The sequence below is a fragment of the Nicotiana sylvestris genome, chromosome 5 (genome assembly GCF_000393655.2).
Source record: "Nicotiana sylvestris chromosome 5, ASM39365v2, whole genome shotgun sequence".
In the NCBI taxonomy this organism is placed as follows: domain Eukaryota; kingdom Viridiplantae; phylum Streptophyta; class Magnoliopsida; order Solanales; family Solanaceae; genus Nicotiana; species Nicotiana sylvestris.
In genome coordinates this window covers 4,011,754-4,025,466 of record NC_091061.1, presented here as the reverse complement: position 1 = coordinate 4,025,466, position 13,713 = coordinate 4,011,754, and the positions used below count along the sequence as shown (strand labels likewise).

The following is a 13,713-nucleotide window of genomic DNA, read 5'->3' as shown; positions in this document are numbered from 1 at the left end:
CAAAAGTGATTACAAAATATCAAAAGAACAACCTCACGAAGAGGCAAGCACAAGTGATACACTAACACTTGTCCCGTAAAGTTCTTCCCTTAAACAAGGCTCTCACACCGTTTATGGCTACATTGTGGATGCTACTGAATGAGAAGAAATGATTCTCAATTTATAAAAGTCAAGAAAAGAGACTAGCCAAATATGGAAGATTTATAATTTTTTTCTACAGGGAAAAAACCCAATTATTGTAAATATGTTGCACTTTCCTTCAAAATATAGTAAAACCAAATATCATAAGAAAATCAGGACAACACCCAATACCCGGATAGCTTAAAAAAATTTTGGACCATAAAAAATAATTTAAGGAACAATAGTCACTGCCTCACCATGACCGTTACTCGTTTTTTTGCGTTTTAGGGCCATAAAACTGGAATCGTGCTTGATTCCATAATTTTCGTGTGCGATAGCCCATGCCTCATGCATGGGCCTGGGCAACTGGACCCGGATTGCCTTAAATTTTGCCAGCCCATTAAAAATAACCAAAAGAACAATAGTCATTGCCTCGCCATGACTGTTACTCTTTTTTTGGCGCTTTAGCGCCATAAATACTGCAATCATTTTGTCGGCCCAACAAAATAATCTTAGGAAAAATAGTCACCGCTTCGCCATGACCGTTACTCTTTTTTTAGTGTTTCAGGGCTATAAAACTGAAATTCTATCCGATTTCTAGATTTTTGTGTGCTATAACCCATGCCTCCTACTTGGGCCCGATGACCGGACCCGAATCACCAAAAATTTACCTGCCTATAAAAAATGACCTAGGATATAATAATCACCGCTCAGCATGACCGTTACTTATTTTTTTGAGTTTTAGCGCCATAAATATAAAATTCCGCTCGATTCTCAGATTTTCGTGTGTTATAGCCCATGCCTCCTGTATGGGCCCGGGCGACCGGACCCGGATCGCCTAAAATATTATCTTCCTATAAAAAAAGACCTAAGGAATAATAGTCACCACCCCGACATGATCGTTACTTATTGTTTTTTAGGGCCATAAAACAGAATTCCACCCAATTCATAGATTTTCGTGTGTTATACACCTCCTACATGGGCTAGGGCAATCGCACCCGGATAGCCTAAAATTTGGCGGCCAATCAACAATAACCTAAGGAACAGTGTTCACCGCCTCGCCATGACCGTATATCATTTTTTGGCATTTTAGGGCTATAAAACTGGAATTCCACCCAGTTCACAGATTTTCGTGTACTATAACCCACGCCTCCTGTATGGGCTAGGGAGATCGGACTAGGATAGCCTAAAATTTTGTTGGCCCATCAAAAATGACCCAAGGAACAATGGTCACCGCCTCACCATGACCGTTACTCATTTTTTGACGTTTTAAGGTCATAAAACTAGAATCTCGTCAGATTCTCATATTTTCGTGTGCTATAGCCCACGCCTCCTGCATGAGCCAGGGTGACCGGACTAGCATCACCTAAAATTTTGCCGGTACATAAAAAATAACCTAAGAAACAATAGTCACCGCCTCACCATTACCGTTACTCGGTTTTTAGCGTTTTAGTGCCATCAAACTGGAATCCCGCTCGATTCCCAAATTTATTGTGTGTTATAACCCACGCCTAATGCATGGGCCCCAGAGTGTCACGATCCAAATGGATAGGCCGCGACCGGCACCCGGTACGTTATTCAACCGAGTACCAAAATAACGTATCTTTTCATGTCATACTATCATAGATAACTGAGCCGGAAGGCTACCGTGAGATAAGTAGAATATAAGATGTGATACCAACTGATACATAAGATATACGGTCATATAAGACCAAAATAACTACTCGTATACTGAACATAGGCCAACAAGGCCATACAATCTTTTACGTACATGACATTTGTCTACAATCCTGTAAGAATACATAATTTTCATAAAGGTCGGGACAGAGTCTCGCCATACCAAACAAATACACGTCTAAATCGTACTAATCAAACAAGGGACTCCGAAGCAAATAGAGCGCACCAACATCTTCCGCTGAGCTAATAGCCTACTTGGAGAGCTCTCGACTTGCCTAGGGCTGTGCATAATTTGGTAAATACCGAATTATCGTACCGAAATCGAAAATTTTGGTATTTGGTATACACTATTCTGATATTTGGTTTAAGTTTTTTTAAAAATATTTGGTATTAGGTATAGTATTTGGTATTTTAAAATAAAATACCGAAATACCGATACCGTACCGAAATATATATATTATATTACACAAAATATATATTATCAATTATAACATAAATATAAAAAATCTAAAATTTTACTTTTATTTATTCTCTAAGTTCATCAATTAACTCTAAACAAGTAACAAGACATTTCTAATAATCAAATATTCTTTTATGTACAATTTTCTCTATTTGGGTCGATATTTACTAGTTTTGGACAAATTTTTTGTCAACAAACATTTTCAGTTTTGTATTTTTGAGTACTTTAATTAAGAATATTAGAGTATATAGATCTATGCACTAGTTAGTATTCAAACCGAATAAACCGAAGTTACCGAACCGAACAAACCGAAACTGAAAAGTGAAAAATCGAACCATACTGAATTTAATTTGGTACGGTATTGGTATAGGGTTTTAAGAAACCGAATACCGAAAATACCGAACCGAAATGTCTAAATATCGTATCGTACCAACCAACGAACACCCCTAGACTTGCCTATCGGCACCTGCAGGCATGAAACACAACGTCCCTAGGAAAAAGGGACGTCAATACAAATAATGTACTGAATATGTAAGGAATAAAAATCAGTAAATAATATACACGAGGGAAACATGGAGTAAAAGACTCGACATGTACGTTTGACAGCTTTGTGAATCACTTCATATTATAATATCATGCATATGCATATAAATGTCATACCATGCATGGGTATGGGTATATGCGTTCATGACATCATCAAGACTCTGAGGGTATCCCATCATATCATCTCGGCCACTGTGGGCAAAATCATCAACGTATACCAGTTGATCAGGTGGTGGTGTGTATATAACGCCGTAACCATTTTCCATATCCCATATACATACATACATACATACATACATACATATATACATACATACATATATACATACACACACACGCACACACATATATATGCATATGTTTGGTATGTATTCTTATGGAAAATGGTTACGGCGTTATATACAAACCACCACCTGATCAACTGGTATACGTTGATAATTTTGCCCGCAGTGGCTGAGATGATATGATGGGATACCCTCAGAGTCTTGATGATGTCATGAACGCATATACCCATACCCATGCATGGTATGACATTTATATGCATATGCATGATATTATAATATGAAGTGATTCACAGAGCTGTCAAACGTACATGTCGAGTCTTTTACTCCATGTTTCCCTCGTGTATATTATTTACTGATTTTTATTCCTTACATATTCAGTACATTATTTGTATTGACGTCCCTTTTTCCTAGGGACGTTGTGTTTCATGCCTGCAGGTCCCGATAGGCAAGTCTAGGGGTGTTCGTTGGTTGGTACGATACGATATTTAGACATTTCGGTTCGGTATTTTCGGTATTCGGTTTCTTAAAACCCTATACCAATACCGTACCAAATTAAATTCAGTATGGTTCGATTTTTCACTTTTCAGTTTCGGTTTGTTCGGTTCAGTAACTTCGATTTATTCGGTTTGAATACTAACTAGTGCATAGATCTATATACTCTAATATTCTTAATTAAAGTACTCAAAAATACAAAACTGAAAATGTTTGTTGACAAAAAATTTGTCCAAAACTAGTAAATATCGACCCAAATAGAGAAAATTGTACATAAAAGAATATTTGATTATTAGAAATGTCTTGTTACTTGTTTAGAGTTAATTGATGAATTTAGAGAATAAATAAAAGTAAAATTTTAGATTTTTTATATTTATGTTATAATTGAAAATATATATTTTGTGTAATATAATATATATATTTCGGTACGGTATCGGTATTTCGGTATTTTATTTTAAAATACCAAATACTATACCTAATACCAAATATTTTTAAAAAAACTTAAACCAAAAATCAGAATAGTGTATACCAAATACCAAAATTTTCGATTTCGGTACGATAATTCGGTATTTACCAAATTATGCACAGCCCTAGGCAAGTCGAGAGCTCTCCAAGTAGGCTATCAGCTCAGCGGAAGATGTTGGTGCGCTCTATTTGCTTCGGAGTCCCTTGTTTGATTAGTACGATTTAGACGTGTATTTGTTTGGTATGGCGAGACTCTGTCCCGACCTTTATAAAAATTATGTATTCTTATAGGATTGTAGACAAATGTCATGTACGTAAAAGATTGTATGGCCTTGTTGGCCTATGTTCAGTATACGAGTAGTTATTTTGGTCTTATATGACCGTATGTCTTATGTATCAGTTAGTATCACATCTTATATTCTACTTATCTCACGGTAGCCTTCCGGCTCAGTTATCTATGATAGTATGACATGAAAAGATACGTTATTTTGGTACTCGGTTGAATAACGTACCGGGTGCCGGTCGCGGCCTATCCATTTGGATCGTGACACTCTGGGGCCCATGCATTAGGCGTGGGTTATAACACACAATAAATTTGGGAATCGAGCGGGATTCCAGTTTGATGGCACTAAAACGCTAAAAACCGAGTAACGGTAATGGTGAGGCGGTGACTATTGTTTCTTAGGTTATTTTTTATGTACCGGCAAAATTTTAGGTGATGCTAGTCCGGTCACCCTGGCTCATGCAGGAGGCGTGGGCTATAGCACACGAAAATATGAGAATCTGACGAGATTCTAGTTTTATGACCTTAAAACGTCAAAAAATGAGTAACGGTCATGGTGAGGCGGTGACCATTGTTCCTTGGGTCATTTTTGATGGGCCAACAAAATTTTAGGCTATCCCAGTCCGATCTCCCTAGCCCATACAGGAGGCGTGGGTTATAGTACACGAAAATCTGTGAACTGGGTGGAATTCCAGTTTTATAGCCCTAAAATGCCAAAAAATGATATACGGTCATGGCGAGGCGGTGAACACTGTTCCTTAGGTTATTGTTGATTGGCCGCCAAATTTTAGGCTATCTGGGTGCGATTGCCCTAGCCCATGTAGGAGGTGTATAACACACGAAAATCTATGAATTGGGTAGAATTCTGTTTTATGGCCCTAAAATGCCAAAACAATAAGTAACGATCATGCCGGGGTGGTGACTATTATTCCTTAGGTCGTTTTTTATAGGAAGATAATATTTTAGGGGATCCGGGTCCGGTCGCCCGGGCCCATACAGGAGGCATGGGCTATAACACACGAAAATCTGAGAATCGAGCGGAATTTTATATTTATGGCGCTAAAACTCAAAAAAATAAGTAACGGTCATGCTGAGCGGTGATTATTATATCCTAGGTCATTTTTGATAGGCAGGTAAATTTTTGGTGATTCGGGTCCGGTCATCGGGCCCAAGTAGGAGGCATGGGTTATAGCACACAAAAATCTAGAAATCGGATAGAATTTTAGTTTTATAGCCCTGAAACACTAAAAAAAGAGTAACGGTCATGGTGAAGCTGTGACTATTTTTCCTAAGATTATTTTTTTGGGCCGGCAAAATGAACGCAGTATTTATGGCGCTAAAGCGCCAAAAAAAGAGTAACAGTCATGGCGAGGCAATGACTATTGTTCTTTTGGTTATTTTTAATGGGCTGGCAAAATTTAAGGCAATCCGGGTCCAGTTGCCCAGGCCCATGCAGGAGGCATGGGCTATCGCACACGAAAATTATGGAATCAAGCACGATTCCAGTTTTATGGCCCTAAAACGCAAAAAAACGAGTAACGGTCATGGTGAGGCAGTGACTATTGTTCCTTAAATTATTTTTTATGGTCCAAATTTTTTTTAAGCTATCCGGGTATTGGGTGTTGTCTTGATTTTCTTATGATATTTGGTTTTACTATATTTTGAAGGAAAGTGCAACATATTTACAATAATTGGGTTTTTTCCCTGTGGAAAAAAATTATAAATCTTCCATATTTGGCTAGCCTCTTTTCTTGACTTTTATAAATTGAGAATCATTTCTTCTCATTCAGTAGCATCTACAATGTAGCCATAAGCGGTGTGAGAGCCTTGTTTAAGGGAAGAACTTTACGGGACAAGTGTTAGTGTATCACTTGTGCTTGCCTCTTCGTGAGGTTGTTCTTTTGATATTTTGTAATCACTTTTGTATAGTGGATTGCTCATCTCCGCACGTGGATGTAGGTCAATTAACCGAACCACGTTAAATATTTGTGTCTCTTTTGGTATAGTTCTCGTTTGTTGTCTGATTTCTTTCCATTCAAGTGTTGCTTTGCTAGCTTACGCACGACACCTGATTTTTCTATCCTAACAAGTGGTATCAGAGCAAAGTTCAAGAGAGATTCATCCTGGTTTATTTTGTTCTAGCCGAAACTTATTTGATAGTAATCATGATTTTTATATGAGAAATTTGATTGGAGTATAACTCACCTTGAGACAAACTTTGCGGTGGAGATTTAGAGATGCAACATGTTGAAGATTATGTGAAGAAGGTGGATCAAGTTTGTTTTATCAAAAAATTCAGGCCAAGGGAAAGAATTTTTAGATGTTGTCCTGATTTTCTTACCATATTTGATTTTCCTATATCTTGAAGGAAAAAGCAACATATTACCATAGTTGGATTTTTCTTCCTGTAGAAGGAAATTATAAATATACCATATTTGGCTAGTCCCTTTTCTTGTAGGAAAAGGTTTGAAACTTCTATAAAGTGAAGATCCTTCCTTCTCATTCATCCACAATGTAGCCATAAGGGGTGTGAGAGCCTTGTTTAGGGGGAGGAACATTACGGAACAAGTGTTAGTATGTCACTTGTGTTTGACTCTTTGTGAAGTTGTTCTCTCGATATTTTCTTCTCTCTTTTATGTATTGGATTGCTCATCTCCGTCCGTGGATGTAGGTCAATTGACCGAACCACGTTAAATGTTTGTGTCTCTTTTGGTATATTTCTATTTTGTTGTATGATTTCTCGTTATTCAAGTGTTGCTTTGCTAGCTTCCGCATGACACCTGATTTTTCGGTTCTAACACCGGGTCCGATCACCTGGGTCCATGCAGGAGGCGTGGGCTATAACACACAAAAATATGAGAATCGGGCGGGATACTAGTTTTATGGTCATAAAACACTAAAAAACGAGTAACGTTTCATGGAGAGACGGTGACGATTGTTCCTTAGGTCATTTTTTATGAGCTAAAAAAATATAAGCGATCTGGGTCTGGCCGCCTGGGCCCATGCAGTAAGCATGGGCTATAGCGCACGAAAATCTAGAAATCGGGTAAAATTTTAGTTTTATGGTCCTAAAATGACAAAAATTGAGTAATGGTCATGGCGAGACGATGATTATTATTCATGGGATCATTTTTTATGTGTTGACAAAATTTTAAGTGATACGCATCCGGTCGCCTGGGCTAATGCAGGAGGCGTGGGCTATAGCTCACGAAAATATGGAAATCAGGCGGAATTCCAGTTTTATGGACCTAAAATGCCAAAAATCAAGAAAAGGTCATGGCGAGTCGGTGACTATTGTTCCTTAGGTCATTTATGATGGGAAGGAAAAATTTTAGGCGACCGGTCGCCCGGGCAGATATAGGAGGCGTGGGCCATAACACACAAAAATCTTGTAATTTAGGGAAATTCTAGTTTTATGTTCGTATCATAGTGAGGCACTGATTATTATTCCTTAGGTCATTTTTGATGGGCCGGCAAAATTTTAAGTGATCCGGGTCCGGTTGCCCGAGCCCATACATGAGGCATCGGCTATAACACACGAAAATTTGAGAATCGTGCAAAATTTCAGTTTATGGCCCTAAAACACCAAAAATGAGCAACGGTCATGGCAAGGTGGTGACTATTGTTCCTTTGGTCATTTTTGCTGGGATGGTAATACTTTCGGCGCTTCGGGTCCGCTCACCCGGGCCCATGCAGGAGGTATGGGCACACACGAAAATCTAGAAATCGGGCAAAAATTCAGTTTTATGGTCCTAAAACATCAACAAATGAGTAACGGTCATGCCGAGGTAGTGAATATTTTTCCTTAGATCATTTTTGATGGACAAGCAAAATTTTAGGCGATCCGGGTTTGGTCGTCCAGGCTCATACAAGAGGCTTGGGCTATAACACACGAAAATCTGGGAATCAGGCGGGATTCTAGTTTTATGTCCCTAAAACGCCAAAAAAATGTAACGGTCATGGAAATGTGGTGATCATTGTTCCTTAGGTCATTTTTGATGGGCTGACAATATTTTAGGCGATCCGAGTCTGGTCGTCCGAGCCCATGCAGAAGACGTGGGCTATAGCACATGAAGATTTGGGAATCGGGCAGGCTTCCAATTTTATGGCCCTAAAACGGCAAAAAATGAGTAACGGTCATGGCGAGACGGTGGCTATTATTCCTTAGGTCGTTTTGATAGGCCGATAAATTTTTAGGCGATCCGGAACCGGTTGTCCGGGCCCATGCAGTGCCGATGATGGGCCTTGTCTAACGAACAATAACTTTCGATTTTTCACTACAAGGAGAAGAGTTGATGCCCAACCCTACCTATATAAAAGAAAAATTATCGTTCAATAGCTCTAAAGCAATTTTACCTTCTTTCCATAATCCCGACACTCGTGTATCCCATTTCTTCCACTATTTTAAAGCTTTTAATAAAGCCTTCTTAGATGTGGACGCAACAACCGGTGTTGGAGCTAAAAAATGATATAGTCATAGTGAGTATTTCTCACAAGGCTATATCTGATGGATCCACCAATTTTAAGTTGATCGGAGTCCATCAACCAAGTTTAGAAAAATCATCATGTGTATAAACACATGAAAAATAAATATAATTATTATTTTCTATTTTATGTGGTAGTACATAGTATTCTTATGACCTCAAAATGCTAAAAACGATGTTAATCATGATGAGTATTGCTCACAAGGTTGTATCAGGTGGATTCATCAATTTTAGGTCAATCGGAATTCGTCAACCAAACTCAGAAAAATTACCATGTATATAAACACACAAAAGATGAAGATTCTCATTAATTCCTATTTCATGATCACGAAATGCCAAGAAACTATGTTCTTCACGACGAATAAATGAGCATTAGTCATTAGGCTATTTCCGATGGATCTATAAAATTTTAATTCAATTAGAGTCCATCAACTTTTTGAGCACCAATAGGATCCAAGTGGCCGTGTGGAACACGAGTAGGTTCCACATGGTCGTGCATAGTATTTTATGACCATAAAACGCTAAAAAATAACGTTACTCATGGTGAGTATTGCTCATAAGGTCATAGTTGATGGATCCACAACTTTTATGCCAATCGGAGTCCGTCAACCAAACTAAGAAAAATTATCATGTATATAAACACACGAAAAATAGACATAATTAATAATTCTTGCTTCATGTGGTCGTGCATAGTATTCTTATGACCCCGAAATGCTAAAACACGATGCTAGTCATAGTGAGTATTGATCACAAGTCTGTATTCAATGGATCCATCAATTTTTAGGCTAATCGGAGTCCGTTAACCAACCTCTGAAAAATCATCATGTATATATACACACGCAAAAATAAACATAATCATTAATTTCTGTTTTATGATCCCGAAACGCCAAAAAATGATGTTAATCATTAGTGAGTATTGATCACAAGTCTGTATCCAATAGATCCATCAATTTTTAGGCTAATCGGAGTCCGTCAACCAACCTCTGAAAAATCATCATATATATATATACACACACACAAAAATAAACATAATCATTAATTTCTGTTTTATGGTCCCGAAATGCCAAAAGATAATGTTAATCATTAGTGAGTGTTGCTCACAAGGACGTATCTAATGGATTCACCAATTTTTAGGCCAATCATAGTCCGTCAACCAACCTTAGAAAAATTATCATGTATATAAACACATGAAAATGGGCATAATCATTAATTTCTATTTTATGATCCCGAAACACCAAAAAATGATGGTAGTCATGGTGAGTATTGCTCACAAGGCTGTATCCGATGGATCCACTAATTTTTAGGTCAATCGGAGTCCAATAACCAACTTTAGAAAAATTATCATGTATATAAACATACGAAAAATAAACATAATCATTAATTCATGTTTCACAGGTCGTGCATAGTATTCTTATGATCCCAAAATGCTTAAAATGATAGTAGTAAGACCATATTTGATTGATCTTCCAATTTTTTGGGTCAATTAGAGTCCATCAACTTAACTTATGAAAATCATCGTGTATATAAATATGCCAAAAACGGATATAATCCTATTTCATGATCCCAAAACAACAACAAAAAAATCCAACCCTCACTTTATTAGCAATTTATTTGCACTACATGACCTTTTTTGAGATTACTCTTTCAATTCTGCCCCTATTTGTCCAATGAGCTAAATTTTATCATTAGAAGTAGTCGAATGAATTTTGATTTTTGCAGTCCAATTTTGCTCGCAGATCTAAAAGATGACTTAATTTAAATAGTGGCATAGAATAAGGGAATCTTTATATAAATAGCCGGTCATATTCATTGTTTACTTCTTCTAGCAATATACATGATTATATATTAATTATACACATATAATACACAAATTATGTTTATATTATAACTCCACCGGCTATTTTTAATTTAAGCGGTCGGGTAAACGGCTATTTGGGTTAATTCTTCATAAAATAAATGTTATTTGTGCAAAAACACCATTACTGGCCGGGCTCTTCTGGACCAAATACAAAAAAAGCCCAAAATACGTACTGATTCATCAGCCCATTAGTTCACCTCCATATAAAGAAACCCTAATCACTTCTCTTCATAAACCCTAGCCTCTTCCCATTTTACTCCGTTAGCTGTTTAGCAAGAGAAGAGAGCTAAAAAATGGTGTCAGGTTCAGGGATCTCCGCAAGGAGGGTGGTGGTTGACGCTCGCCACCATATGTTGGGCAGATTATCTTCAATTTTGGCTAAGGAATTGTTGAATGGACAGAGAGTTGTGGTTGTTAGGTGCGAAGAGATATGTTTATCGGGTGGACTTGTGAGACAGAAAATGAAGTATTTGAGGTTTCTTCGTAAGAGGATGAATACTAAGCCTTCTCATGGTCCTATTCACTTTCGTGCTCCTTCTAAGATCCTCTGGCGTACCATCCGTGGGTTAGTTTTTTTTTTCTTTTTTCGGTTGATGATTTGTTGTGAAGTAGTTGTTTTGCTTAAGGTAGATTTTTTTTGATTTTGTAGATTTAGTTGTTACTGTTTGTGTTTGTGTTTAAGTATTTGTTATTTGTAGATTCAGTAGTAACTGTGTGTGTGCAGTCGTTATTTGTAGATTTATCTGTGTTATTCTATAGTACTTAGTTATTGTATATATAGAAATGTGTGTGTGTGTGTTTATGGGCACACATACATTGTATACACAATTCATGAAATGAAAATTAGAAAACTAGGGAGTGAATAGTCCGATTACATATTTTCTAGTAGCATCCTACATTGAATGTTCGGGATATACAGTCTTTTTTACAATGGAGGGATCATTAAAAAAAATGAAGTAAAAAAGGCTGAATATTTCAGTAGTTGGAGAGTAATTACTAGTAGATTGAAATACTTAAATTTTTTTCTTGGATTTGCTATAGTTTGATGTATGTAGATATAACTTAGTGGATTTCCTGGTTGGTGGTATTTTACTATTTTAGCTGGTGTCTGTGTAACAATAAAATTGGAATATCTGATGTTAGTTTGCCAAGTACTTCATACTTCTAGTGCTTAGTGTGTTTGGTATAATGTCTACTTCCAAGACCATGTTACTGAGTTTTTGAGAATTTAGCTGGTGTCTGTGTAACTATAAATTGGAGTATCTGATGTTAATTTGCGGAGGACATCATACTTATAATGCATGGTGTGTTTGGTATAATGCCCCCACTTCATGGCCATTTTACTTGGTCCATGTGACAAGGATGATAGTTTAAAACATACAATGTAAGCCCTTTCATCTGACTATGCATGTCAACGAAGAATTTGTACAATTTGCAAATTGAATTTGTCCAAATGATTTGCTGATCATTTGTTACACACAACATTTGTTTGGTGGATGATTTGTTGGATGGTTTAGTAGACTATGTTGTTGGATAGGGGCAAATTTTGCTCTATGTTGTGTCTGATTGGATCTATGTATTTTTCTTTAGTATGATTCCCCACAAGACTAAGCGTGGAGCTGCTGCACTTGCCCGCTTGAAGGTTTATGAAGGTGTTCCACCACCATATGACAAAATTAAGAGAATGGTCATTCCTGACGCTCTCAAGTGAGTTGCAAGGCTGCTTCAGTGCTTACTTTGTTGTAATATCAATGTTGCTATTAACACTCATGTGTTTGCCCTCTTATGTAAATAGGGTATTGAGGCTCCAAGCAGGACATAAATACTGTCTCTTGGGCAAGCTTTCATCAGAGGTTGGATGGAACCATTATGACACTATTAAGGTGAGTTTCTTGCTATCGCCTTTCTATTTGACCTACCTTTATTATTTTGAATAATGAGTATACAAGGATATCAAGTTGTCCTGCACGTATCTAAGATATGTAAATCATATGACACTTGTGTTGTGCTTCATTTCAATGTGCAGCCACTATTTTCAGTAGTTTGACTCTTCTGCCTGCATGTTATTGTGCATGTAGATGGTTGTAGGTTTCACATTGCTAATTCCACTTTACACCCTTGTTTACATAGTTGCATTACTAATGGAGATATGATTTCATTTCGTTTGTTATCCGTGTTTCCGTATTCATTACCATGTTCCTTGAGTAGTTGCTTACTTCCCTCTTGCAAACATGATTACTACAGGAACTTGAGAACAAGAGAAAGGAGAGAGCCCAAGTTGCATATGAGAGGAGAAAGCAGTTGGCTAAACTAAGGGTTAAGGCCGAGAAAGCTGCCGAGGAGAAGCTCGGTCCACAACTTGCTGTTATTGAACCTATCAAGTATTAGAGCGCAAACATAGTAGTTATCTGAGGTGAAATTTTGCTGGAGATTGAGATTTCAGCTTATCTGTTTTTTTAAAAGTTGTACCGCATGGTTTAGTATTTTGCTTCTAGCAATATTTGAGCAGACTTAAATTGTTTCAACTGTCTTTTTAAAGATACAATTGTCTCATGGTTTTATTGGCAAAACTTTGTTTTCTAATCCTTGCTAGTTTTGCATCTATCATGATAAATAACTCCTTTCATAGAGCCGAGGAAATATCGGAAACAACCTCTCTATCGCTAATGTAGCGGTAAGGTTTGGGTATGCGCTACCCTTCCCAGACCCCATTAATGGGACTATATTGGATTTGTTGTCTCAAAATAACATTTTTTTAATACTTTAATAGGAGTAATACGTTATATATACCGTAAGAGTTGTTTGAGATATTAGTACCATATGGTCCATATTAATGGTGCTCTTTTTCTCAATTTCATTCTCAAAAGAAAACAGAAGAAACAAATTGAATTGTGCAAACATAAATCAATAGCACGATCAGTGTATACCAGCTAGCGGTGGGATTTTCTTATTTAATGCAACAACTAGAATATTCAAATTGTCTACTCCCTCTGGTTCATAATAAGTGACCAATTTGCTTTTGACATGTCCGTTAAGAAAATATTAAA

At 37.2% G+C, this 13,713-nt stretch overlaps 1 protein-coding gene across 1 annotated transcript; it reads left to right on the top strand.

Annotated features, from left to right (window-relative positions):
- The first annotated feature begins 10,887 nt into the window (after positions 1 to 10,887).
- LOC104242622 (large ribosomal subunit protein uL13w-like) lies at positions 10,888 to 13,249 on the top strand. The gene is made up of 4 exons (XM_009797697.2): positions 10,888 to 11,231; positions 12,257 to 12,373; positions 12,462 to 12,549; positions 12,911 to 13,249. Exons 1-4 carry the CDS (start codon positions 10,960 to 10,962, stop codon positions 13,052 to 13,054), a joined length of 621 nt encoding a protein of 206 aa, XP_009795999.1. The 5' UTR covers positions 10,888 to 10,959; the 3' UTR covers positions 13,055 to 13,249.
- The last annotated feature ends 464 nt before the right edge of the window (positions 13,250 to 13,713 follow it).

Coding starts and splice junctions, on each gene's coding strand:
- LOC104242622 (XM_009797697.2), top strand. CDS start 10,960: ATGGTGTCAGGTTCAGGGATCTCCGCAAGGAGGGTGGTGGTTGACGCT. Junction 11,232..12,256: donor CTCTGGCGTACCATCCGTGG/GTTAGTTTTTTT, acceptor ATTTTTCTTTAG/TATGATTCCCCACAAGACTA. Junction 12,550..12,910: donor ACCATTATGACACTATTAAG/GTGAGTTTCTTG, acceptor TGATTACTACAG/GAACTTGAGAACAAGAGAAA.